This window comes from Rhinolophus sinicus, chromosome 6 (assembly GCF_057876585.1).
Source record: "Rhinolophus sinicus isolate RSI-liver-muscle chromosome 6, RSI-T2T, whole genome shotgun sequence".
Lineage (NCBI taxonomy): Eukaryota > Metazoa > Chordata > Mammalia > Chiroptera > Rhinolophidae > Rhinolophus > Rhinolophus sinicus.
In genome coordinates this window covers 3,183,288-3,210,705 of record NC_142506.1, presented here as the reverse complement: position 1 = coordinate 3,210,705, position 27,418 = coordinate 3,183,288, and the positions used below count along the sequence as shown (strand labels likewise).

Genomic DNA, 27,418 nt, shown 5'->3' with positions numbered 1-27,418 from the left:
CTCCTGCCTGCACTCCAATCCCATTGGTCAGAATGCAGGTCCTTCCCTCCTCTGCTATTGCCTCAAGCACCCGCTTCTCAGTGAGACACTGTCCTGCCCACCAGATCCGACACTGCAGGTCTCGGCCCTCTCACACCCCTCTCCTGTTTTTATTTCTCCCCATAGCCTTTGCCATCCCAGTGTTTACTGACTTGTTTCTGGGAACTAAAACAGTGTCTTGGAGATAGTGGATCGGAACTATTTCTTGAATAAATGAAGGGCTTAGAAGCTGGATTGGCTGGGGGATAAAGAGAGAGGTTCTTTAGACTCATTAATACACCGCTTCTTACTGGCTTTGGCCGGGCGCTATCACATCTCTAAGCTAAAGCTTCCTCCTAAGGGAAAAGGTAGACGTGCCACTGCCCACACCACTGCGAGGTGAGGAGCAAATGAGGCAAGGTTTGTGGGGTGCCTGCCACAGGACGGAGGCTGTGGTTCGGCGTGCCCCCCTGTTCGAGCCAGAGTGCCTGACTCCACGTCCTGATTCTCCAGTGACAACTGCGTGCTCTTAGGCAACTTCTCGTATTCCTCTGCATCTCAGTTCTTTGTAAAATGGAGAAAAAGACGCCACCTATGTCACTGGAATCACTGAGACAGTTGAGTAAGTTAATACATATAAAGAGTCAGCCAGCACCAGGCACCTACTAAGGGCCGTCATTACCGTAAGTACTGATGACAGTGTGTGTCTACCGGCCAGCCCGACCAGGAACACTGCAGATAATAACTAAATAAGGGACAACACATCAGCAAGCTCTCGGTGTACGTTACTGATACTTTTGCAGCAGTCTTTATTCGCTTGTTTTTACATACATTTATTGCGTGCCTACATTGCACCAGATGCTGGGAAAGTTTTAGGGGTACAGAAACAGCCACTCCATGGTCTTGGAGCCCAAGGAAATTTGATATAGCTGTAGGAGACATGTCTAACTTGCCGTGGACTACAAATCCTGGGGACAAACGCAGTCTGATTTGCCCCACCTTTTCCATTACGTAAAGACCCAGTAAGTGTTCATGAAATAAAGGGATAATAACCTTTAAACAAATAGACTTTTACACCTGCCTGCGCCTAGGATGCTAAAGGGGAAAATTACACATCTAGTCCAAACTTAACAGAACATTGGAGTTTTTACTCCAGATCTGGATTCTTCCACATAAATTGGCTAATAGCTTCTGACATCCTAGACTCTGGAATTTAGCGAAGCTGAAATTCAATTCCCTACTGCAGGTTGAGAACAGGGTAAAGGTTTTATCTGGAAAAAGGATGCTGACTGAGCACCAAAAAATAAACTCTGCAAGAAGCCTTGTCTGCGTGGTGTCTACATATATCCTCAGTACCTCGGACAGGCCTGACGTATAATAAGCACTCAAAAAAGCAATGCATGGGGACCTGGAGGATTAGTGTCCTGTCCTTGATCTGCTTTTGCATGACCGACTGCTGAACGTGAATGGGCAGCTGACTCAGTATCTATTCCCAAAGGCAATTAGCAGTAGAAGGCATGTCACAAAGTAGATGTTCAATAAACACTGCCGAGTGAATTGTAAGCATTAATCAGCTGGAGATGGACAAGCTGGCTTCTGATTACAATTGTTTCTCAATCTCAGATTCATCATCTAGTACGAGAATAATAAACCAGGAGTCATTTCCTAGAGTGGTCAGAGAGTTCTAAGTTGTAGCACTTCCCAAGGAGGAGGGAACAGGGTTTGGTTTTCACTGGCGATGTCTTAGAGGCTTTGGAACTACCAGGGTGGGGTGGGGATGAGGCATAAACCTGACATCCAGTGCCTGAGTCCTTCAGCTCTTAGGTTTCACAGGGAAGCTGAAGTCACCGTGACACAAAAGTATTTATGAGTGAACTGTTTTTAAATACAGTTAGGTCCCTCTTAAGCATCCCTCCTCTCTTAACGCTAATGCCTTCCCACTCGACCCACACTATTGCCACCTTGATGTTTTCCTTTTTGCTGATTGTCAGATGCCACAAAATCCAATAACATCTGCAAATGCAATGCAACTCAATTTCCTAAGTTAAATTATACATCTTAAAATCAATGCAGAATATCACAAAAGTTAAACGCTAGCGACTGTCACTGTGCTACAAGGCCATTCACAAGCAAGCACAGGGTAGAGTTCGGACAGTTACGAATGGAGGCTGAGAAATTGAAAAGGATGTGAGCGGCACTTGTAGCGACAGGAAGTGAGCTGAATAGCAAATACTTAAGGTCGCCTCTCCATGACACTGGGAAAGCTTTACTACTTATGTAGACACTTTACCTTTTATGAGTTTGCCACAAAACTCAGTCATGAAGTGAGAGATGCTGTTTCAGGCTCTCATGTGATTTTATTGAAAAAATACATTTTAAACAACTTGATTTGTTCTAAGAATTAACAGGTAGTTAGAAGTTGCTACAAAGAAGACAAAGCAAGCTTCGTATCACACCTTGTCAACTCTGTGCTCCTACCCGATCCTCTTTTTCACTGTTTCCTTGACAGGTTGGTCTGTGTTTGAAGTCGGTTCCCTATCAGGGGTCCTCTAGCCATTGCCAATGGCCCTCTTGGGGCAAGGTCTGGGAGAACGCGTGGGAAATACCATGGGACTGGCCCTGGGCTTGGTGGAGACAGTAAATCCCCCTCCTTGTTACCATGGCTACCACTGGTACAACCACAGCGGACTCTGAGTGGAAGAGCAACAGGATTCAGTCCCCGGCAGCCTAGACCAAAGGGAAGTAAATTTGCAAAGCTGGGCATCGGTCAGTGTCAGAGCCATAGCTACTGCCAGAGCGGGGAGCCCGGCGGGGATCAATGGGGTGACGTTAATGGTAGTTGTTACAGTTAAAACAATAGCAAGTGCCTTAGAATAATCATGAATGAACAGCTGAAAATAGTAATAATGAAAGGCGATAATCTGTAGTCGTTATTATCGTTATTGATTGCAATAAATCCAGGAGAGTCCGGGCTGATATGGACACTCCATGATTCCCAGAGCCTCTCACCACGGAACAGCCGCCTATGGAAGACGGCAGGCTGCTTCTGCACTCCTTACCTAAGGTCCTGGCCACGAAACTGTCCCAGGCGTCCCAGCTGCCAAGCTGGACCTTTAATGATAATAGATGAAGCCTGCGCCTCCCTGCCCATGTCCCAGCCCCAACAGCACTATTTCATTGTCCATCACTGCTACTCGGGTCCGTCTGACCGCTCCCCAGCTGCTCCCGGGACCTGCATTTTCAGCTCACCCCTGGGCTTTTGGGTGTCAGCCCATTGCTTAAAATGAGAGGTGTGACTAGTGTGGCATCATCTCCAGTGAGGATGGGAGGGAGTTCAAATGTCAAGGCCCAGGAAGGAGGGGGTTAGAGATTATTACTTACCGGTGGTCCAGGGTTCCCTGGGGGCCCCATGAAGCCTGGAATTCCGGGATGACCCTAGGAACACACGAGAGGCAGTTCCTTAAAATGACACAAAAACCTGTCCCTTTGTGCAAGAGCCAATTTTCAGACCACGATCCAGAATCCACTTTCTAACTCCAGTGACAACTTTGGATGAAGACACTCAATTGTAGACCTCTTTTTTAATATATCGCCAGAGCTTCAATAGGCTGAGAAAGTATCTGACGATATTTACAAAAAACCTATCCTGAAAACGGTTTGCTTCAAAATAATGTGAAGGCAGAAAGTGGGGAAGTGGATGATGAAGTGGCTGAAAACAAGAGTGGCCGTAATAGCTGACAGATGCTGCGGCTGGGCCAGAGGAACAAAGGGGGCCCTTTTATTATACTCTCGTATTTTCTGTGTACGTATGGAGTGTCCTACTTAAAAACAAATAAATGCATACACACACAACATAAGCCCACAATGGACAGTGTTCACTGAATTATGGCATCTGTACTATGGCAGTTATTTTAAGAAAGAGATGCATGTCTTCATGTGGAGAGGAGTCTGGGTACTACAGAATGAGCTACACAAGTTATAGTGTAAAGTGCACTGAAATATTAGGTTGGTGCAAAAGTAATTGTGGTGTAAAGGTTAACAATAATTGCAAACCCACAATTACTTTTGCACCAACCATAAATATGTGATTTAGTACAACCATATTATAAAACCAAAGCACCATGACATAAATGATTTGCCTGCCCTCCCCCCACCCTGCACTTCCCGCCACCGGAAAACACAAGCTGTAGCCCTCACGACAGATACCACAGCCTTTGACCAATCATCCTGGTGAGGATAATCCAAACCCATTCTGGTTTTCCAAATACAGGTGGGATTTGAGCTGAGTAAGTCATTCAGACCTGAATGCTGCTCCCGTCTCACTGCCTCTGGTGCGTGTGCCCCACTCCCTCCCTGAACTGAAAGTCTTGTGAGGTTAGGGGTTGGCCATTCCTCATTCTGTATGTCAGAGCCTGGTGCAGTGCCTGCCACGGGCCTGGTTTACGATATGAGTACAAAGTGAGAAGTGACTACAACAATGAGCAATAAAGGGGCAGGGCAGGTGGGAGAGAGGGAAAGGGGGAAAAATCCAGGAAAAAGATTGACAATCAGAAGCAGTCATCAGGTGAAATGGCAGAGAGCCTGCTAGAGGCTGAGGAGGGGAGACTGCAGAACCAGCTGGTCACACTAGGTAGGTGACGCAGGGCTCAGCTCCATAGGAAAAGCGGCATGCCACCACTGGCATCACCTTACAGTGCCTTCGGGGAAGTGGTCCAGCAGGGGTGGGTGGGCGCTGGGAAGCACGTGAACCTGCATTGAGAGTCCTGCAAATAGGTGCTTCAGAAATAATGGGAGGGTCGGGGAAAGAAGGGGGCACTTGGCAATGAATGGTTACTATGTTAGTGGACGAGAAACACTAAAAGCACAAGAGTCCAAAAAAAGAAAAAAGAAAAGTCAGACTCCTCAGATAACTGGGGACGGGGAATGTGCCAACGAACCAGGGGGCTCAAGATGGGAACCATGGAAATGTGGTTTTACGACTCCTACTGCACACACAGACGAGACCAGGAATGTCGTCGGACACGGGAGAACATTACGCAGGAGAAACAGTGATGCCACTTCTGGACGATGGTTCATTATAAAGTTTTTACCTGATCGCCTTTCTGTCCAGTCTCACCATCTGCTCCATGCTCTCCTTTACTTCCCTTGGGAGAAAGAAGAAAGGAAATTAGTGGGAATTTTGCTAGAGCGACGCTGCAAAAGAAGTAAGTTTGCGTGCATTTGTTCTCCTATTCGTTCATTCACTCATTCTTCAGGAATCTCTTATCAAGTTTGTGCTCCAGGCCAGGCATGGTGGCAGCAGACAGAAACAGGTCCTGGGTAAGGCACTGCTGATGGAATGGCCTAATTTGGTGGTGGGGTGCTGGTGGGGGTCAGTGGAAAGTGGGGCTGGGGACACACTCGGAGTCTCGTATGTTAACCCTTGAACGTGGGTTGAGTTGCAGGCAGTGGAGAGCAGAAGGATGCACAACTGCCCCAGTTGTCAGAGGGCTCCTCTGGCCCAGTGTGGGGTGGACTTGGTTCAGAAGGAAGAAAGGAGGATGTGGAGAGGAAATGGGACATTGCAGGTGTGACAGGGAAAGGAGCAGATGCAGCAGTGTGTGTGGGGGGGGAGCTGAGATGGTGCTTCTCAGGCAGTGCTGCACAGGGGGCTGAGGGAGACGCTCTCTGTACATACGCCCCTCGCTCCCTCCCTTACTGGCGGGACCTTGAGAGGGTCACTAAAACTCTGAGATGTAGTTTTTTTAAATCTACAAAATAGAGAGAATAATGATTACCTACCCCATGAACTGCTGGGAGAATAAAATCAGATAATACATAGAAAACACTTAGCATAGAGCTGAGAACACAGTAAGAGAGCTCAATAAACATTTGATTATTATTTTACATTATTTTGTATATAAATACTAGCTTTGTCATGTACTGTGTCATTGGCAAGGTGCTTCCACTCTGTTCCCTTCCTTCTAAAATGACAATAGTAATAGTGTCTTTGTCATGTGGTTGTTATGAGAATTCCATGACCTAAACTCTACAAAATGCTTAGGCTAATGATGAGTTCATTGTTAGCCCTCAATAAACACTCGTGATCATCTTTACCATCATCACCACCATCATCTTGTCATCATGTTATATGATGTCACCACGATCATCATCACCATCATCACCATCATCACCACCATCATCATCACCACCATCATCATCACCACCATCATCACCACCATCATCATCACCACCATCATCATCACCACCATCATCACCACCATCATCATCACCACCATCATCACCACCACCATCATCACCACCATCATCATCACCACCATCATCATCACCACCATCATCACCACCATCATCATCACCACCATCATCATCACCACCATCATCATCACCACCATCATCATCACCATCATCCCACCATCATCATCACCACCATCATCACCACCACCATCATCACCACCATCATCATCACCACCATCATCATCACCACCATCATCATCACCACCATCATCACTATCATCACCACCATCATCATCACCACCATCATCACCACCACCATCATCACCATCATCATCACCACCATCATCACCATCATCACCACCATCATCATCACCACCATCATCACCACCACCATCATCATCACCATCATCATCACCATCATCATCATCACCACCATCATCATCATCACCATCATCACCACCATCACCATCGTTGTCATTACCGTGATCATAGAAACACTCATAACATGCAACCTACCAAAAATATTTTTTACAGACCTACCCTGAAAGTTACATTCACAGGTTCCAATCTCTCTTAAGTGTCATCTATTTTGGCTCTGCATTTATTGTGTTAACAAATGTATTTCAGTAAAATGTTATTAAACACAAACATTTCAGTTCCTCTAAAAGAACGCATTATGCAGAGAAGTAAGTCTTTGGCAGTGAGTCAATCTCGGCTCTGGTCCCAGGCCTGTCATCTCTCATCTTTGCATCGTTGAGCAGATCATGCTCTCTCTTTGCTTCCAGCTTGTTCATCCAGTAAATGAAGGGTGGGGGAGGTCAATCTAGGAGGGTTCCTCCAGGCCCAGAACCTACAAATCTCTCACTGGAACATCAAGCCCAGCATTCGCCTTAGCCAGATGGGGGCCCTAGATCAGCAGCTGATTGGTACTGACGACTAGCTAATGACACTCCTGGCGGCCTCCCTGAGGTATACTGGGGGAAGGGGGTTGTCAGGTGAGGTAACACCTCTACACTGCCAAATGCCATTGCGGAGAGCAAAAAAAAAACCACAAAAAACAAAAAACACAGGTTCAGAGGGGAAGAGCATGTGTTCCAATATTTAGCATGCAATAATTTCTACTGCTTTTAAATCTATAAGCCAGCGCACTGTCTGCAGGCCACATTATAATCTCAATAAAAACAAGTGACAGAGAATAGCACACTGTTTCTCTGACATTTAGGACAACTGTCTTAGAAGTAAATGGCTTCCTTTCAAATTCCAGTCCTCAGGCTGAGCTTGGAGTGGTTTCAATCCTCACCTCTTAACAATGAAAATGTCAGCACCTCAAGGAATCTCCACAGCCACACTCTCCTTCTCCACTGCAGATGGGGACCAAAGCCAACACGGCCACCCCCAAGCCTGACTCACTTCCTTCCAGAAGAAAGGACTGACATTTACAGGGTCCCGGCTTTGCCAGACACTCTGCCGGGGCTCTTCAAATAATATCCCATTTCAAGTATTTCTTTGTTTATATCCTGAGCTGATGCCAAAAAAAAAAAAAAAAAAATTTAATATGTCTATGTTATCTATTTTAGCCAGCAGGACTACTCCATGAGGTAGGGGTTATTGTTAGAGTGTACAGATAAAAAATCTGAAGGTACTTGGTATAGTTGCTGTTAACTCAAACAGATCAACGATTATGAGGGCCGCTCGCAGTTTCACGACCCGTTTCCTACGTGCTGGCACCACACCTGCTGTTCCGTAAATGCTTCCTGTTTATGCCTCCCATCCTCTTTGGGAGATGGGCCATATGGTTTTTCTTTTACAGATGAGGGACCTGATGTTCGGAGAAGTCAAATAAACCGCCTCAGCAAAATTCACTCAGCTGGTAAGAGGCAGAGCCAGGCCGGGGAAGCGCCTAACGCCCAAAGCCCAGGCTGTGCCCACCACTCTAGGTGGCCCCAGCCCAGTCTGACTTTTCTGCGAGACGCCAGCCTGTAGATCTTTCTTCTCCAACACAACATCAGACCTGGAAGTCATGGCCTGGATCTGACCGACCTTTACACCTCCTGACTTGGCATGGAACTGGTCAAGGGGATGCTTGGTGAGAGTCTTCGGGATCGAGCCAGCTATGGGAGCAAAGGGACCTCTGCTCCTGGACAAAGCATGTACTTAATGGCTCGGGGGCACCTCTGGGCAGGATGGAATTCCAGGGCCTCTTCTGGCAGCTCTCCTAGCAGCAGACGATGTATTATTTCTGCCTTCCAGAACCATCCAGAACGTTCCAGAAGTGGAGACTTCTGTTCATTCAGTGTCTGCAGTCCCTACAATTCCCATCACCTGGCTGGTGGACACATGGATGAAGGGGAAACCAGATGCTTTTCCTGGGGGATAGAACAATCAGCATTTCCAATCCAGGAGAGGTTTTCACAGCGGACTCTGTGGAAATACATGTGTCCAGGGTCCTCGCTCTGATTACCATCTTGCTCCTTCCTCTTCCTCTACCTGAATCACGATCATTCCAGCAGCCTCTGCCTCCAGCCCTTCTCTCTTAGTCATTGTTTTCTGCGGTTTGAAAGCTCTAGAAGGGGTTCTGTAATTGACCGTGGCATTCACCTCCCCAGACCCAGCCACCAGAGACAGCAGCTGCAAACCTGCAAGATAAATCCTGGGGAAGTTGATTTCCCAGATGCTGAATCATAATTGCAAACAAACAAGCGAACCAAACCCTCTTGGCGATAACACATGACCAGTGAACACGCAGGGCCTCTGGTTGTAAAAGAACACGAACAATGATCCCAAGTGCTTTGCCACCAGTAGCACTTCCAGTTTACAAATTCCTCTTCACGTCCGCACGTCTGGCAGAGATCTTGTGTGATAAGTGCAGTTCAACACAGAGGAAATGAAACAGTCCTCCCATCTGTTTTCTGGAGAGCGGCGTGGGACGAATGAAGAGCACAGAGACTGGCCTGGGCTGGAAAGCCAGGAGCAGGACAAGCCTGTGAGTCCTCAGATGAGACACTGAATTCCTCGGCAGCTCATTTTCCCAGCAATAGGTAAAGGGACGCTATTACAAGGCCACGTGGGGACGCTATTACAGGGCCACGTGGGGATGCTATTACAGGGCCACGGGGGATGCTATTACAGGGCCACGTGGGGATGCTATTACAGGGCCACGTGGGGATGCTATTACAGGGCCACGTGGGGATGCTATTACAGGGCCACATGGGGATGCTACACAGGCCTGTAGACAGAAGCCTGGCTCCCCACTGGGAGCTGTCCTTGGGCTGGTGCTGGTTGGCATGTTGCTACTGTGTTTCCCCAAAAATAAGACCTAGCCGGACCATCAGCTCTAATGCATCTTCTGGAGCAAAAATTAATATAAGGCCCGGTATTATATTATATTACATTACATTATATTATAGTATAATATAGTATTATATATTTTAAAGACCTGGTCTTATAGTAAAATAAGACCAGGTCTTATATTAATGTTTGCTCCAAAAGATGCGTTAGAGCTGATGGTCCGGCTAGGTCTTATTTTCGGGAAAACACAGTAAATAGTGGGGATCCTGGAGTTGGACTAACAGGGATTCACCTCCACTGTGTCACCTACTAGTGCAATACCAGCATTGAATCTTGCTAAGTCTTAGTTTCCTCATCTGTCAAGTGGGACAGTATCTCGACCTCCTAGGATGCTGCCGACCATTGCAGGAGATAATATTATAAAGCAGGTAACCTGGCCCTTGGCCCTGAGAACACTGGGCATGTTGCCCATGGAAATCACCTGGTGGTTCATTGTGTAGGGGGGACTGGAGCCCCGAGAACTTCTCAAGGTCACCAGGGACTCCTCAATGGAGAAGCTAGAACCCTGTCTTTCAGACATAGCACTAATTTTGGGTATTTTCTGGATGGAAGCTTTCTTTGGTTTTCTCTGTGTATGTGAAGAAACAAACCCTCTCTTGAATCAAATTATAAGAGAACAAAGCAGAGCCATTAGCCCAAGATACCAGCATTTCAAGCAGTGTTGGGCTGATAGAGAAAACTATCCCTACTTATCTGTTTAATTTATTGGCTTTTGTTTCTCTGAATAAAGGCCAGTCCTCAGCAGAGGCTAAACCCAGAAGCCAGTAAGCTGACAGCAAAGATCATGCAGAGCTCAGCTGAAATCACCGGCCTGCAGAGTCTTCCAAGTGGAAAGCTCAGCCTCTGTTGATGACCCCAGAAAGAGAAGCTGATATGCAGCAAATCACTGGGCGGATGCTCCATTCAACCTAACACTGCCCAGCCAAAATCGCTTGTTCCATCTACACCGCGACCTCGTATCTGTAACTCCTGAGGCAGGGGCCCTGCGTATGTGAAAACCCGATGGAGAACAAACGCTAGGTGTCTTAACCTGCCAACCAGGACCTAGAAAATGTGGATGTGAGCAGAAATAATAACAGCCCCAACCCCATCCAGGGCTGAGGCCAGCGCGAGGCATGAGGCACTCGCCTGGGGTGTAAAATGTAAGGGGCTCCGGAAACCTCAGGGTCCAAGATACAGAATCCTCCAGTGCCTTATTTTAAAAGGTCAAAATTAATGCCAAACAACCCAAGAGGAGCGAAATATCAGGATGTAAATAAGCACGTTGCTCTGATGGGGCTGAGAGTAGGGGAGGCGAGAGACGAGCTGCTCAAGGGGAGATCTGGGTCCTGTCTTTATTTTAAATTTTTGCATTTTGTTTCTCATGAATCTATTGCATTATTCTAAAAGTTTAAACGTACTACATTAGACTTTTATTTATCTCGGTTACTAAGGTTTGGGCTTCCCCTTAACTGTTCCACCCAGGTCCCCAGTGGAATCCTGGCCCTGCACTGGCTGTGACCCCGGGGCTGACCGAGCAATAGAGCTGAGGCTGACGGAGGCCTTGTCATGTACCCGGTGCCAGCGGGCACCTCGTGAGCAGCAGTCATGGCCATCGGCCTGTGACGTCACTGCTCTTACAAGCCCTAGTTGACTGCAAGGAAGCAGAAGGGAAGAGAGGTAAGAAGGACCCCAGGGTCAGAAACGGGGTCCAGCCCCGAAGGTCTGGCTCCTGAGCTCTCTCTCCTACTGACAACGTTACGTTGCATAAAACTGGGACACATTGTGTCCCAGCCGGGCCATAGGAAGAGACAGTGGCACTTTTGAATGTCCGGTGGGTGTGTGCACAGCCTGCAGCAGCACGGAGACCACAAGCGGCTGAGGAGGGCTCCAGGGGAGCCCCCGTGTTGGGGGAGGGAGGTGAGGCTGAGCGGTCAGCCCTCACTCCCTCCCTGTCCCCCCGCCAGCACTCATGCAGTCCCTTCTTACAGCTAAGTGCTGTCCCCAACAAGAGCCCAAAGAGCCACAGCCCAGACACCCATTTTTGGCAGCCAGGGCTTCCCCCACTGGCTTTGTGAGAGCACAGGGCCACCTGCCTGGACGTTCTTATGAGAATTACTAATACTCGCCTGCGCACAGCACTTTCCTAGCAATAATTTCTAATTGAGTGCCAACTCTTTTTTATGCGTTATATCATTCAATTCTAACATATTTTGGAACTTCCTGTTATTATCAGTAGTGAGAGGTGAAGTTGTGGCCCAGAGAGGTCAAGGATTTTGTCTAAGGCCACACAGCTCTGGGGCACATGTCTTAACCAGTGAGTACCACACGTCCCAATCCTGCAGCTCATTTCATACTTTCAACTGCTCAGGTATTTACAGATGAACCACCTGAGACTCACCGTTGAAATGACCCTGCTGCCCAAGGTCCCTGAGAGTCAGTGCCACGGTTAGGCCTCGAATGTGGGTTTTCTGATTTTATACCATTTTCAAACTTAGAGCACCCAGTGAGGTGAGCACAATGGATACACACAGTGCTTATAAAGGCTCTCTGACCTGCGCTCCGGCTATTCCCGGCGGCCCTGGGGGGCCTCTGGACCCAGCATCGCCCTGTAGCAGAAACAAAAGAGAAAAACAGCAAGAATGAGTGTCTGGAGCCCATGCCCAGAGTCACCAGCAAGCCCTCAGCCTGACACACCCATTCACTGATTTCCCACTGGGACTTCCCTGTCCCCACGTCCACTCCCCAGCATGTCTGAGCAAAGGGTGGCACAGGGTGTGGCTGTGCACTTGGGGCATAACCCACAACAAAGGGGCCAGTGACCCCTGCCTCCTGCATCCGCACCCTTGACTAGGGCCAGACAGGTGCTGGGATCTCCCAGACCTTGCATTACGTTGCGATGAAAAAGACTGTCTCCCCTTTTCTCCTCACCTTTTTCCCTTCGGTGCCGTCTCTCCCTGGCTTTCCCGGGAGACCTTTGTCCCCTTTGAAACCTGGCAGACCAGGGAGTCCGGGGGGGCCGGGGGGGCACTCGCGGCACACGTCCTAAGAATAAACAACAGTTACTCGGAAAGCCAAAGGAGCAGAGCCTCTCCGGACAGGAGGCTGCCAGCCGATGATAACCGAAAGCAGACAGTGGGCGCAGCCATACTTTGTGTCAAACTTGGCATTTTTCTGTCTTAATCTTACATTAGATTCAGCACTGACTTAGCTGAGTTATCCCCTCATTTCTCCCTCCTTCTAGCAGCCAGAGTGCTGGGAGTATAGCCCAAGACGGTAATGTCAAAAGTGAGCAGACTGGCATGTAAGTGCACCTAAAAACACGAGCAGTGCACACTTAATGCAAACACCCAGTAGTGTCCGGCCAGCACGGCCTGTCCTTAAGGCGAGAGACCAAACAAAGCGGGGAGCTGAGTCCTCCCTCTGGCAGCTTTGCCAGAGTGGTTTCTGAACAAAGCAGCAGAGAAATGAGGCCATGGACACACCCCCTCAGAGCTGCCCTTGCTGTGACACACCCCCTCAGAGCTGCCCTTGCTGTGACACACACCCCACCTGACCATGCCCGGGACTAGTCTTTGTCGAGAGCAGGTGTTTAATAAACGTCCCCGGGACTGAGCTTCACTCTGCTTCTGTGAGGCAGGGAAGTGCTGCCCCTGGAATGAGTGTGCAGTTCTCTCAGCCCAGGGAGCATGTTCTCCAACGGGCGTGTCACCCCAGGAGGTACAGTGTGGCGCACAGTAGGTACCAAAGGAAGCTCGGGGGCCTCTTCCCATCTGAGTCCCCCAGTGCTCCTTCCGTGCCCTTCTCTCCAGTCCACCCTCTCTACCTCCCTTCTTCTCTCCTTGTGATAAGGGCGAAATGAGATCATACAAAGAAGGCACTCAGAACGGGGTCAGATAATTCCCCGCACACTTAGCTCTTACTCCTAATCCAGGTGCTCACTCACTGACCCCTCAGTGCCACGTGCAAGCATCCCCTCAACCAGGCTCGATGCCTTTCCGCTTTGAGACCACAATGCCTGTGTGTCTCGAAGAGCTCATGGCTAAACGGTGACAACTGACACAAAACCCACGCATTAAATATGGTCTCCTGAACGCTCCGCGGGGCGGCTCTGCAAAGGCACGTGGAAGCTGACACATTCACGGAGCTGATGTGTCAGATGCTTCGGCGTTATCTCGGTCTCTAATTCAGGACGCAAGGGCTCTTCCATCACAAAAGCAACTCTGAACGGTCCATCTTGTTACTTGCTCCACTCTTACTCAGTCTTTGAGGATTCTTGAGACGTCTCCCATGCCAAGAAGCCCTCCTGATTGCTTCAGACTGGGGGTAGGTTCCCACCCGCATGGAACCCATTAATTCTTGCTAGTGGAGCCCCTGGCGTGCTGTTGAAGTGGTCTGTTTATAGCTCTATCCCAATACCAAGCAAATAGAAAGCATGGACTCAGAAGACACAAGCAGAATTGCCTTCTCGCTGTATGTCCAATTCATAACAAGCAGCCTTTCCGCAGAGCATGAGTTCTACGAATAAATGAACCAGCCAAGCCGACCAACCAGCCAATCGACGGATGGACAGACCACGGGAGCTTTCGGTGTCCTGTGCCATCTTCCTTTAGGGAGTGGTTTGGGAAGTTGGTTGTAACCGAGTTGTCTCAGGCAAGTCCCTTAACCCCTTTGAGTCTACTTCCATATTTGTTAACAAGGGTCTTCCTCTTTAGATCATCGCAAAAGTTAGAAGAAATATTGTACGGAAGCACCTCGCGTGTTGCTTGGGCACAATTTATAAATGTGGATTTGCTCCTGTCTCTATCCTCCTCCCACTGTCTCAGGCATTTTCAATGCACGCGCTCCCGGTGTCAGTGTATTCAGCGTGGAACAGCTCACCAAGTATGTGCTCAATAAAATGTCTACAAAAGGGAGCAATGCTGCAGTCTCTGCTACGTGGAAAAAAGAGGTGTTGCTTCTCGGCAGCAGAACTGACCTCCAGGTCACCTCATCTCTCCTCTGCCTGGACACCTGACTTCTCACTGTCACGTCGTCTGTATTTCAAACCTCCAGGTGACGGGCAGGACATCCGCACGTACCTGGTTTCACCAGGTAGCCAGGAAGTTCTGGCTCATGCAGAGGTGAACGCAGACAGCAGAGCGGTCAAGCAAAAGGATGTGGAGTTGGACACGCTGGGTCTGAGTCTCAGCTCTGCGCTGTGCCACCTGTTACCTTCAACAGGTGACATGCCCATCTGTGCTCTGCAGAATGCAGACAGGAACAGTACCCGCCCACAGGGTTGTTCGCAAGGATCGGATTAAATCACATTTATCCAAGGAATCACCTAAGAGAGACGTCCTGACGATGACCTGCCTGGATACAGACCCAACGAAGAGAGTCCATTTAACAAGGGCTTTCAGAAGATGAACTCTCTACCCAGGCAGGTTTCCAACTCTCAGAATGAGCTCTATGATGTTAAAACTCTTTGGCAGAAGTAAATATCCTGTAACGCAGATGTCTTCTCAGCAAGGGAGGGTCCGCCTGGACCAGCCACCTGGGCCAGACCAACAAGCTTCCATCCTCAACATCGAGATGGCAGCAATGACTCTGAAAGGGAGCTGTGACAGTCAGCTCTGCAGACCTGGGCAAACCCACATGGCCCCGGCTCGTCTGCAGGGTTTCCAGGCACAGCGCAGCTCTGTGGGACCAGGGGGTCTCTGGTGCCACCCTGAACGGAGGTGCTCGCACGCCCTGCCGGTTCCTTGTGGCCGCTGAACACAGCTGCGAGCTTTAGGAGGTGGGAAATATCGACTGGACTAAACAGAGTCTGTCTCAATGCTGTAGCCGTGAAGTGTGATGCTAAGCCTCGCCAGACCCACTCCTGTTAGTATTGCTGTAGAGATTGGGGCATCTTGAGGTAGAAATCCCGGTGCTGATGCAAACCTGGTTCCTTCCAGAGTGACGGACTTATGGGAAAGGATGCAGGCTAATCAAAGCCTGTACAAACAAGGGACTGAATCAACAGCTAGTGATTTCTTGTCATGGCCTCGACTGCGGAAAAAAATCTCTCTCGTCAATAAAAATCAGGGAAGGCCGTGCAACTACTCATTTTTTAATAAAATGCATAATTTTCCATCAAGCATCTCAATGTATAGAGAGGTGAAAAGCCCCAGGCTTCTGAGAAGCTTTTCTTTTCTCTTCTGCTTTCCTCCCTTGCTTTCATGCATGAACGAGGTATTTTCTGATACCATCCAGGGGTTGTTTTAACACGGCCAGTGAGGAAGGAGTTGCTCACACAGAATCCAGTGCTGGGCTCCCGCCAAAGTGAAGACAAAGGATTTAAGTAGAGGCAGCACCGGACCCCATACTCACTGCAGCGAAACTCTTCTTTCGGAAACGGCACTCTTACAGTGTCTCCATCTTGCTCTCAGCCTTGCCCGCTCTCTGCCACGTAAGACCTAAGGCTTCTGGACAGACACCTGGCCACCCGGCATTCACTGCTCTATGTCAGCAGAGTTATGCTCAACTTGGCAGGGCCTGGCCCACTGATGGAGAGAGTGCACACAGCTCTGCAAACCAGCGATCTCTGCATCCAGACCTGGACTCACCCTGGCTCCAGGGCCCGCACCTGTCTCCACCTGCCTGCACCTGTGCTCTGGTTCTTGGCCCAGGAGGACCCACATGCAACCTGTCTGCCTCTCTCCGGAGGAGGCAGTCCTGTGTGGGGTTAAAGGTCCGTCTCTGGGATCAGTGAGCAGTGGACTGTACGCCCAGAAAGTCACCAACCCTCACCACGTCTCGGGTTCCTTACGTGCAAAACAAGAACGAAAACAGTGCCAGCCTCGCAGAGTAAATGTGAAAATTAAATCAGAGATCACATCAAGCATAGCAGTGCCCCGGAACGCTTCGTGATGATGGAGACGCGCGGTATGGGAACTGCCCAGTAAGACAACGTGAGCAGCACGGGACTGTGAAGTACGTGGAGTGTGGTTCCTGCGAGAACCTGACATTTTGATTGCATTTCATTTGAATGAACTTCAATCGATCCGCGTGGCCAGTGGCGGCCGTATTGAACAGCAGATTTAGCGCACTGCCAGGTCTCAGCAAACACTGCTGGTCCTGTGAGTCCCGTAAGCAGTTGTTCGGACATAAACAAACAACTTCCCATTGAGCTCCCCAATCCCCCATCACCATTTTCAAATACACGCACATTGATTTCATGCTTTTACCTTCACCAAGAGATTTATGTCCTCGGGCGACAGCAGTGAAGGAGGGCCCTGCCAAAGCAAAGACAGATGAATACAGACACACACACATGTGGACAGTAGACCCCGTGCATCTGCAGACAGTGAAAGACCCCAAAATGTAAGCTGTAATCGTAACACAGCTGGCGGGGCATGGGAGGCAAACAGCCCAAGGCACATCCCAGGCCGGGGTGCCACACACAGAGGACCCTCCGAGGCAGGGACCACGCAGGCTGCCCGTCCCAGCCACCTGCCGGCCACTGGCCTGGCTGGTCCCGTCTCCTCCTGCTGGCTGCTGGTCCCTCCTCCCACTCCCATCAAACCCTTGCAGGTGACATGGGTTCTGTAAAAGCAAAAGGTGGACCAGATGGGCAACAGCTATTGCTATCAATCATTTACAACCTGGTATGACTGTAAAGCCATTTCTTTAGCTCTCAGGTGAAATAGCACCTTACACCTCATCTGTCATTATGGGTTGAACACCTCTAACTCCAGGGAGGACATGTCAGACACCAGGAGGAATTACAAAGGCTTTGGAGGTACATAGGAGTCTGTATTGCCTTCAATCCCACTCTGAGTGGGAACGTGAAGTGTTGTGACTGAGGCCAGACATGAGCCCCAGATGGGGTGAAGGCTGGGTTCACTTTGGGGTACATGGAACACGAGGCTGGGAAGGAAAATGCAAACGAAAGGGCAGCGCTAAAGGGAAGGGGATCTTAGGTAAGGATGAGAGACTGGCACGCTACTTCGCCAGCTTCTAAATTCTGTAATGGAAAAGGAGAAGAGCATCCTTTCCCAGAGGGAAGGTGCCAGGTTGTCCTCTAGAATATGGGAAGCTTGTGGCCGCAACTGAACTTGGGGCTGATTTCTTCCAATCGAGTTTGAGTTGACGAATCATGAATCGAGTCTTACATCTTGGGGAGGCTGAAACCAGGATAATTGTCCTGGCTGCTCCTCTTGTCCTGACCCCATGGGGTTCCTGCCATATCCTGTGGCTAATGAAAGCATGTGACAGCAGCATCGCAAACGTTTGCACAGGGTAACATAACCTCGGTAGTGGCTGGGGATAGGTCTGTGTGGTTTTCTGTGTTTATATGCTCAACTATTTGGTCAACCCTCTGGGTTACGGCAAGAGGACGACTTCCAAGGCAGACTGGGCTGGGACTGACTCGGATTTGGGGATGCTGAAGAAACGGCCCGCCTGCAGGGCAGCTCACACAGGTTACAGCTGCTTCAGACAAAGCCGAAACCGTCCCGTTATCTGGAGGCCCTCTGCAGGATGACCGAGCTTTGCAATATTAACATACGGGAACTTTAAAAGGGGGAAAGGAGCTTTGTTTTGAAGGCTTCTGTTTTTCCCTGGGAAGTTAATAGCAGTAGAGGATTCATATTGTTACAATCGGGACACTTTCCTGCCGCTGGCATTCTATTTGTTGGGATATTTTTATGCTGTCATTTGAGCTCTTTGTATAATTAGAGTGAGCTATATTCCACCACATGGCTGGGCATTCGTTACGAAGGGAAAGAGAACACGGAGTGAATTTTCCATCTAGGTACAGTGTGGCCTTGGGGGTAATTTAATTAATTTTGCTCTGACCCATTTCTGCAAACCTCACAAGATGGATCTCAAGGCGATCCAGAACAGGGTCTGTGTGGGGCGGTCTTCCTAAGGTGGACGCACGGTGTGTGACAGGCCAGCACGCCCACCTCCGGGGGCTCAGTCACACATAGTGGGTCGTTGTCAGGCGGGAAGGGATACGAGAACAAACAGTGGGAAGAGAGGAGGGCATACGAGACACAGCCTATGTCCTGCCAAGGCCCTCCTTACCTCCTGGCGTGCCCATCCGCCAGCTGCGCCAACACTGGTTGGAAATGCCCATGACAGACCGGCATGGAGCTGAAGGAGACGCCCCCTGACTCCAGACGGGACTGCTCTGTGGGCCGTTCCCACTCGGCAGCTGCCCGCAGGCCGAGGCATAGCTTTGACCGGTCTGTTCCCTGGGGGCCTGCGACTGAGCTGCACTAACGAGAGGTGCCGTGAGGAGCTGGACTGGGAGACCACGCTCCCGCCCCGCCATGGCCAAGCTTCCTGGCCGCGGCTCTAACACCCCAATCACAGCTCCTATCAGTCGCTTCCCCACCACTTTCACTCTCACGTGGCTCTGAAAATACGCATAGTGGTGGTATGGGCTGCCCACTGCGGTTTATCCTGGGCAACCCAGCACCTCAGGGGACTGCTCTCTGACGAAGCCTTATAAACAGTCCCTTTTTTCAAAAGTCTCTTCAACTGTCTGAGTTTTATTCTCGCTGGAGCCCTGACTGAGAGTCAGTGTTCATCCAGAACAGGTAGATGACGTACTGGTTTGCCAGGGGGTCCCCTTTCTCCTGGATTTCCTGGTACGCCCTAAGAGAAGAAAGAGAACATTAACTGTGCTATGCACATAACCCTGACCCACTCTCCCTCCCGCCCTCTGCCTCTATCTGCCAAGTGTAACTCAGAGGGGAAGAAAACACCCAACCGTGAAGACTGGTACCAGCAAAATTTCATGGTTTCTGGTCTCAGTTGAATACTGAAGCCTTCCCAGGAAATGAAGTTCAATTGTGGCAAATGTTCAGAACAGTTAAGCTATCCCTCCTATAATTCCTACCCAAACACAAAACTACAACACACACACACACACACACACACACACACACACACACACGCCTATCTTAAACTTCCACCATCCTTTTCCAAACACAGGTGGAAGGACCAGCTTTGAAAACAAAGAGGGTTCTTCTCCTGGACTGGCTATAAGAATATAATGTTGAGAGGGGAAGGCAGGAATTAGAGGGTAATTTTCTTCTCTGAAATGGAACCCCAGGGAAGGGAAGGGTAATTTGTTGTCCGTGCGTAGAGTGAATTAAAACTAGAGAGATGGAAAGGCTCATGTCTGACCCGCAACCACGGCAGCAACGGCGCTCGACACCTTTGCTCGGAAGCACTCACTGTTGTCCTCTGACCATTTGGTCAGCGAGTGAGGATCGAGTAACTTCCATGTGCCTGGCAGGCTGCTAGGTATCACGGACCAGGTGCTTAAGACACTCGGTCCCTATCTTCTCGGAGCTCAGGGTTATCTGAGCAAAAGCCAGATTGTGGAGATACGAACAGGAAGGGACGTGTCCTCCACGCGCTTCCGAAAAGTCTGAGGTATCCCCTTGAAGGGAGAAAGCCGTTCCAGGGTCAGGAACAAAGCCACAGAGAAGCTGGACCTGTTCTGAGCAGAATGGACTGGCTAGATATGTGAGACACCGACCAAAAAATAAAGGCACTGTATGGGACAGCCGGGCGCTTACGAGGTCCTGAGAGCGCAATGACAAAGCATAAAACATGAAACTATAGACAATGCAAAGCTGTAGCCGCAACGAACCGAGAGCAAAACTCTTACACTGTTCATGGGGAAGGGGCAGGGCCGGGGGTCTCCTGGTCAAGGGAGGCCGGGAGGTGGAGGGTGGGCTCCTGGGGGGCCCATAGGAGCCTCAGCTGAGCCTGTACCATCTCTCTTTACTTACATCCTGGCCAGCTGGTCCCTGGGGGCCGGGGAACCCAGGTAAGCCTCGAGATCCCTAAGGAGGAAGAAGACAGATGTCTCACAACAGTTTAAGCAAAATAAGCCCCCCACCATTTCCCTGGCAAGCGCTGTTTCTCCCGTGGAAACAGTCGGCTGCGATGAGGAACCTGACACAACACGTGTGCCGAGAAGCCCCCACTCAGAGCTTCCTCATTCGGCAGCTCGTGGAGGTGTATGTGTAAATACACAGAGAACGCGCCTGGAAACCTTCACCGCGAGCCTTACTGTGCAGGCTCCACTCGCACGCCCCTTGCTTGAGTGGGAGAGTCGGCTCCTGCAGTGACACAGGCCCGAGTTCAAATCCTGGCTCGCCCTCCTGTGTCCTGGCACAAGCAGCCCCGGTGGTGCTGACTGGCCATGTAAGCTAACCGGTGGGAGGCCCAGCCCTTCAATGACAGTTCTTATTTTTTATAAGCAAATCACTCCCATTTGGTTAAAACTTTCTGGACAATATCAGGAATTTGGCACCAACGTCTTTCATTACAGTTCTCACTTCCGGCAGGAATTTTCCTTGAATGGAGTTGCAGGTGGGGGCGAGCTGTATGTCCTGGCAGGTGCTGAAACTGGACCCCTGGCTGCTCAGAAGCAACCCCTGCCTCTTCTGGGGCCTTCACACCGGCCCCTCCGCTAGGAGTCCTACCGACTTGACCTCTACAATAACTTGTACGGAAATCTCATGCCTACCCATTAACTGTCCTGAGTCTCAGTTTTCCCATCTGTAGAAAATGGGTATAAAACCTCTCTCCTCCTTAGTTCAGAAATCACATGGGTGGGCAGACTTTAACACGTGCAGCAAGGCACGAGGTACAGTATCGTCATAGCTGTTAACAGGCGGCTCCTACCGCACGGGGAGAGTTCACAGAAATGCACCTTTTCCTGATAAACATGTGCACATATTTATCATCAATGGCTGCTGGCTCGTCCTAAGAACACACGTTTACTGAGAGTCCTCCTGTGGCTTTACGCGCATCACGTATGTCAGCTCCCCACAGTGGCCCGTGGGGCTGACAACGCCCACCTGACACGTAAGAGAAATCCCTCACCTGCTCATGGCTGTGGGGTTGGGGGTGAAGAAGGCAAGATTCAAAATGAGTACTTCTGGCAGTTTGATAAATTCATTAAAGCACAGCCGTCCCTCTGTGACGCAGAAATGCCACAAAGCCAAGCCAGTGGCAGCCCCGCCGAGGACAGCATGGGCGTGTCGCACTGGATGCCCCCATCCCCGTCCTGCTCTGGCCTCCCCTAGGCCAGTGCTTACATTAACACGTGGGGGAGTCTGTACTCTCTAATGGCAGTGCTCTTCTGAAACTCGTTCCTGGCCCCTCTAACTTAAAACTGCTTTGATGAGAAAAGAATTTATCCCATCAAATCCCAGCCCTTTATTTAAATCATACTGTACCTGGGGTCCTTTGTCTCCTGGTGGTCCAGAAGGGCCCTGAGAAACAAACAAGCAAGCAGTAACTAAGCCAAGTAGCAATGAAACGTTCATTTAAACACACTGAGGTGTTTATTTCTAGGCCAGGTCATTAACTGCCCTAAACTCCTTGGAAAAATGGCTGATCCCAGATCTAGGCAAGGAGTGTGCACAAATCTTGAACACCTTGTCATTCCAAAGAGCAGAAAGCAATGAAAGATGGCCAGGCCTGTGTCAAATGGACTCAGGGCCGGTGTGAACAGGCTGCTACTGGCAGAAGATCATCTGACCATGAAAAGGAAGAGTGACTGCAGGGTATGGGGACACCCAAACGAGTTTCAATCGATGAGCTCAAAATTATTCATACTAGACACCTACCTAGTCGTCTTTGTAAGGCGCTGGGAAACCAAGTCATTACTGGGAAATAATTAAAGGGCAAGACTGTAGTCTCCACATCTGCCTTCCATGGATTTGCACCACTGGGCGTCCAACTCGTAAATGAGGAGCTATTTCACCACACGAAGGATTCCAGCTAATAGATGTTTGAACACTGACAGGACGAGCATAGCACCAACTCCAGCTCCTGATGTGCTCATTGATCTAAGCTCGGACATCAAAGGGTGGGCATCTCACAAGATGGGCGCAGCAGACACCACGTGCCTCCTGAGGGGGCATGCACTACCTGTGAAGTGCTGCCAGAAACTTCAAAGTGGAATCTGACGGAGCCGCTAGGCCCGAGTACCGAGTACCAACGTACAGGGAGGAACAGAACAGAGCAAGGTGTTAAATTAGTCATTAGCCAGTTCTAGACTGTGAGAGGCTCTAGGAGACCGAAACACCATCTTGTGGAATCAATACAAAATTGCAAAATGAGAAAAAAAAAATGAAAGGAAAAACCTAGAAATTAATAAAAGAATTTTTTTAAAAAAAATCAACCAATTGCTATCTGCTTTAGTTGGATCTTGATTCAAACAAAAGAAAACTGCCAAGGCCTGACACTTATGGAATACATAGAAAGTTGAACACTGATTGGCTATTTGATGGTGTTTTATGGAATTATTTTAGGGGGTGTGATAGTGAAATTGTGGTTACGTTTAAAAATACCCTTATCTTTTAGAAATACATGCTGAAATATTTACAGATGAAATGATGCATGTCACGAACTGTTTCAAAATACTGAAGGGGAGCAGAGGACGAGAAGGGGGCACAGGCCACAGAACAGGGATCCTGGGTGTCAGGGTTCAGGGTGGTCACTTTATTCTTCCGTCAATCTGGGTATATCTGAAGTTCTCCCTAATTAACATATGTAAGTCCTATTACGTATACATATTACATATACACAGCACACACACATGACACACACACACACACACACACACACACACACAGGCACTGCAGTACTTACGCTATGCTACTTGCAGATAACTGCAATTAGTGAAACCGTATAAAACTGAAAGCCCCCAGGGGTTTTGAATGTGTTCAACACGCCTCTTTCTCTGCTGTAATGCTTTGCTGAAAACACCGTTTCTCTCCTCTGAAGGCCCATCACCTCTCCCCCTCGCCCCCACAGACATGGACCTGACAACATGGTGAATTTAATTCTCCACAGTCTTTTATCTGAAAGGGAGTATGTGCCAGGCTCTGTGCTAGGCGCGAGGCAGGTGGCAGTGGGACACGGAGCCCGGCTCCACTGAGAGATGGAGGCGTGAGGAAAATGGCCTGTTATATAACTAAGGGGGCTCAGTGGGTCAGGGCTGAGACGTGCCAGAGGCGCTGGCATAGCCTGAGAGTCTGGGAGCCTTGACCCAGAGGACGCCCAGGTGCGAAGAGGTTTGGGCGCGAGTGGGCTCCACTGGAAGGGAAGGGCCAGGAACCTGCGGAAGTCAGGCTCTCTACAGGGACAGCAGGTGTCCTCTCTGTGACGTGGCGTGCCTGGCAGCTGGGGTTCAGGAGAGTGGGCCTGCAGGGCCTCTCGAGAGCCCTCCCAGGTGACTGACCAGGCTCTGGTGTGGAGGAAACACTGGAAGGAAGAGAACAGATTCCAGAGGCCTGGCCGGGAGACCAGCGTGGACATGCAGGAGTGAGGCAGGAGAAGCTGCTGGCACTTGATCCATGAGCAAACTAATGCTCAGAGGTGGAACGCCTGAGGCTTAGGGTACATGGCTGTCAGAGGGAAGCCTGGCCTTGCAGACCTCACTCCTCAAGTCCCGGACTCAGTGAGACTCATTAGAGCTCTGGTCTGCACTCAGGCCTGCGTGGGGTCACTGTGAAGCACTGCAGACTTGCTGAAGGCAGATCAGAGGCAACCTGAAGACTGAAGGCGTTTTCCCTCAATGTCTTGAAGCTAGAGGCCCAAACTCCAAACAGCTGCCTCCCATCCTTTCTCTTGCCGGTGATGGTGAGAGGCTGGCAGACAAAGCCCCAAGCTCCCTTTCCCATCTACCAATGCCACGGGCCATGGGCATAATACCACTGGAGGAAGGACTGATGGGAAGAATAACTTATAACCGGATCCATCCCTAACGGGAGAACTTCGGGAAATGAATAATCCTGCTCATCCCGCGGAAGCCTCAAGGGGAGGCCACGTGGGGAGGAGAACTGGTTTTGGAGGCTGTGGGAACTGACCTGCACCCTGGCCTTGGCCCTGGAATAGCTGTGTGACACTGGCCAAGTCCCTTCACCTTCTGGACCTCAGACTGCTTACCTGGAAGACAGTGATGCAGGAGGCCCCCTCAGGGCCTCGCTCTACTTGCTGGCCACGTGGCAACCTGGCATCTCCCAGCTGCAGACGCTGCCCCAGGGCCTTCTGGAGCCCCAGGAGGACACTTGGCCCAAGTGCAGGGCAGGCTCAGAGTTCTGGGAGTCAGCTCCCCAGGGAGCAGCCTTTAACCAATGACAACAGGAACTGGTGCACAAACTCCAATGTGTCGCCCCTTTCAGAGAACAACTCTCAACTGTACCTGTGTGTGGGGGCAGGGGATGGCAAGGGGGCAAGCCCCAGCGGCCCACAGTGGAACCTGCTCGTCAACACACATCCCTTGGTTCCCTTCCTTTCCCTCACGTTGCCACTCCCTGAGCAGTGATTTCTGAGATCATTTCCCAAATAAAGTCCTTGCCTTTGAATCCTGCTCTCAGGAGATGTTTCTGCAGAATCCCAGCCTTCGCAGTGATAAGCCTACTTTCATGGGATGAAGCAGGCGGCAGGTGTGGACCAGACACAGACCACTCCGCAAACGGCAGTGTCCCAGTAATGGGGCGACTGCACCCTGATGAAGTCACAGCCCTGGCGTCACCCTTTCTTCACGCACCTGCTCTCAGCACAACTCCAGGCCTCTATTCAGATTCCCAGGCCATTAGGAGCTCGGCTCCTGGCCAAAGACAGGATTTATGAAAATCCGATAAGGTTTCATCACCACGGAAGCTTTTAATAAGCCAAAGTGGAGGAAAGACACTACACAGTTGATTTACAGCCTTTTGGCTGCAATCTGCCAATTACTTTTCAAGTGGAATCACTTAAGCAGGAGCATATGTCATGGGCGACTTTGGCCGGCCCTGACAGGGGAGGTGGGTGACTTGTGTCCACCTCCGCCAGCTGGTTTTCTGATTAAGGGCTTGATGTGGTGAATCCTTAGGGAGCAGACTGGGGTATGGAGAGGGGACCTGTTAAGTGATGGAGGCGACCACGCGCAGGTGACAGCTCCCAGGCTGTCAGCTTCCTATTCTAAGGGGGTAACCCTGCGTGACTCAGAATGTTCTCTCCAGCAGACACGGCCCCACCGGAGGAAGGACTTCAGAAATAAGGAACAACTACGTTTCTTCACTACACCATCGGCCTGTACAGTTCCCTCCAGTTACCAAAAGACTAAACAGATAGCCTCAGGCAAAAGATCAAGTTCATGGCATAAAGTGGAGGGTTTTATTCATCAAAAACTGTAGCTGAGAATCTCTTTTAAGAAATTCACTCCACTTCTGCAAGCAATTCAGTGCCACTGTCTATGATCAGTTTCCGCAAAGTGAGGCCCCCTTGAAGCAGACAAGTCTTGTCTCCCCCAAAGCCTAACCCCTCATCAGCAAGGCACCCAGGTGAGTAACAGTATCACCACAGTGGACAGACCAGAGGACCAGTGAGCCACCACCAGGTGAGCTGGGAGAGGAGCGCCCTGCAGCATGGCCCAGGGTGCGTTTGGGGGCCAGCAGACTGGCTGCGTGGCCCCAGGGCTAGGAGGTGCTGGGTAAATAAGGACTCACAGGAGGGCCAGCAAGCCCGATGCCCGGGTCCCCGCGACTGCCAGGAGAGCCAGGGATCCCAGGTACACCTTGGGCACCCTAAAAGAGAAAAAATAAGATCAGGATGTCAGTTCCGGGAAGGAGAGGGCCAGGGTTCAAAAGGAATTATGCTGTCCCACTGTCCCGACCGCTCTCTCCCACCGGGACGCTGCACGCTCTCTGCAGGTTACCTACGAGCCCACACTCCCCTCTGCAGCCGACACCCACGGACCACAGCCACCGTCGTGATCACACACCTTTCAGGGCTGACCATGCCCCAACCTTGACCATGGCTCCAAATGTGATTGTTAACAATGTAACCCCCGCCCCCGCCATGTGACCACAGCTCCAAATTTTACTGTGCTTTCTCCAGACCTCATCGTGCCTCTTTCCTCAACACACCCCCGATTTGACCCCGTACCCACATTTCAACTCAGTAAATTAATCACCAAATCATAGTAAATTAATTCATCCATCTACCAGCAATTTGCCAGGGAGCTATCTTTGTGTGGGTCATTTTTCTAGGGAGTTGGAGGGGCAACGCTGACTGAGATATAATCTCTGCCGTCCAGCATAGTCTATGGCTGATAGAGTGTGGGTTTAAGCTCTGGCTTCAACACTGACTCATTGTTGACTTCAGGATGTGACAAGTTCCCTGGGCTTCACCTTCTTTAGTTACAAAGGGAAGTAATAGAAGGGGCTGCAGCTTCCGCAGATGTCATGCTCACTAGATGAGATTTCTCACACGGAGTGCCTGGCTCAGCTCTCAGCCCCCATGCAACTTAGCTGCTGTGGCCCTTGCTGTTCTCGGGTACCTCTCAGTCTGGACTTCAATGGACAGAGGAAAAGGAGAAGAAAAGAAAAACAGAGAGAAGAAATTCTGTTTGTCATTTCCTATAGCAGGAAGCTCAGACAGAATCATACCGTCTTATCCACAATTTCAAAATCCTCAACTTCTGAAGACAAGGGCTGATCGTAACTCAGCTGGCAGGAAACCCTGGCTTGTACTGAGACAGCTATTTACAGACTTTAGTTATCCCGTGTTTTTATGGATATCCGCACATTTCTGTTGCATCAATGTTAATGAGTTTGGTTAGGAATGCTGCCCCACTCACCAGAGTAAATGTTACATCCGTATCGCTTGCAAATGACTACCTTTCTAAATTCTAAGAGAAATTCAATCCAAAACACACATGGTCCCAACAATTTTGTGTGAGAGACTGTGTACCTATGTCAGAGTAGCTGAACTGCAGCCAAACCTAACACTGAAATGGCAAGTGACCTTGTTCAAGCCACGTAATTTGTCCAGATGAGTTACCTTG

At 49.9% G+C, this 27,418-nt stretch overlaps 1 protein-coding gene across 1 annotated transcript in view; it reads right to left on the bottom strand.

The window, feature by feature from the left end:
• COL22A1 (collagen type XXII alpha 1 chain) overlaps positions 1-27,418 on the bottom strand; it is a 201,139-nt gene that overhangs the window by 28,875 nt on the left and 144,846 nt on the right. Inside the window, exons 40-48 of the mRNA XM_074316437.2 lie at positions 26,079-26,156; positions 21,816-21,851; positions 20,358-20,411; positions 19,165-19,209; positions 16,791-16,838; positions 12,511-12,624; positions 12,135-12,188; positions 5,109-5,162; positions 3,400-3,453 (exon numbers count right to left, since the gene is read on the bottom strand). Coding sequence (XP_074172538.2) covers positions 3,400-3,453; positions 5,109-5,162; positions 12,135-12,188; positions 12,511-12,624; positions 16,791-16,838; positions 19,165-19,209; positions 20,358-20,411; positions 21,816-21,851; positions 26,079-26,156 — 537 coding nt within the window. The remainder of the gene's footprint in view (positions 1-3,399; positions 3,454-5,108; positions 5,163-12,134; positions 12,189-12,510; positions 12,625-16,790; positions 16,839-19,164; positions 19,210-20,357; positions 20,412-21,815; positions 21,852-26,078; positions 26,157-27,418) is intronic.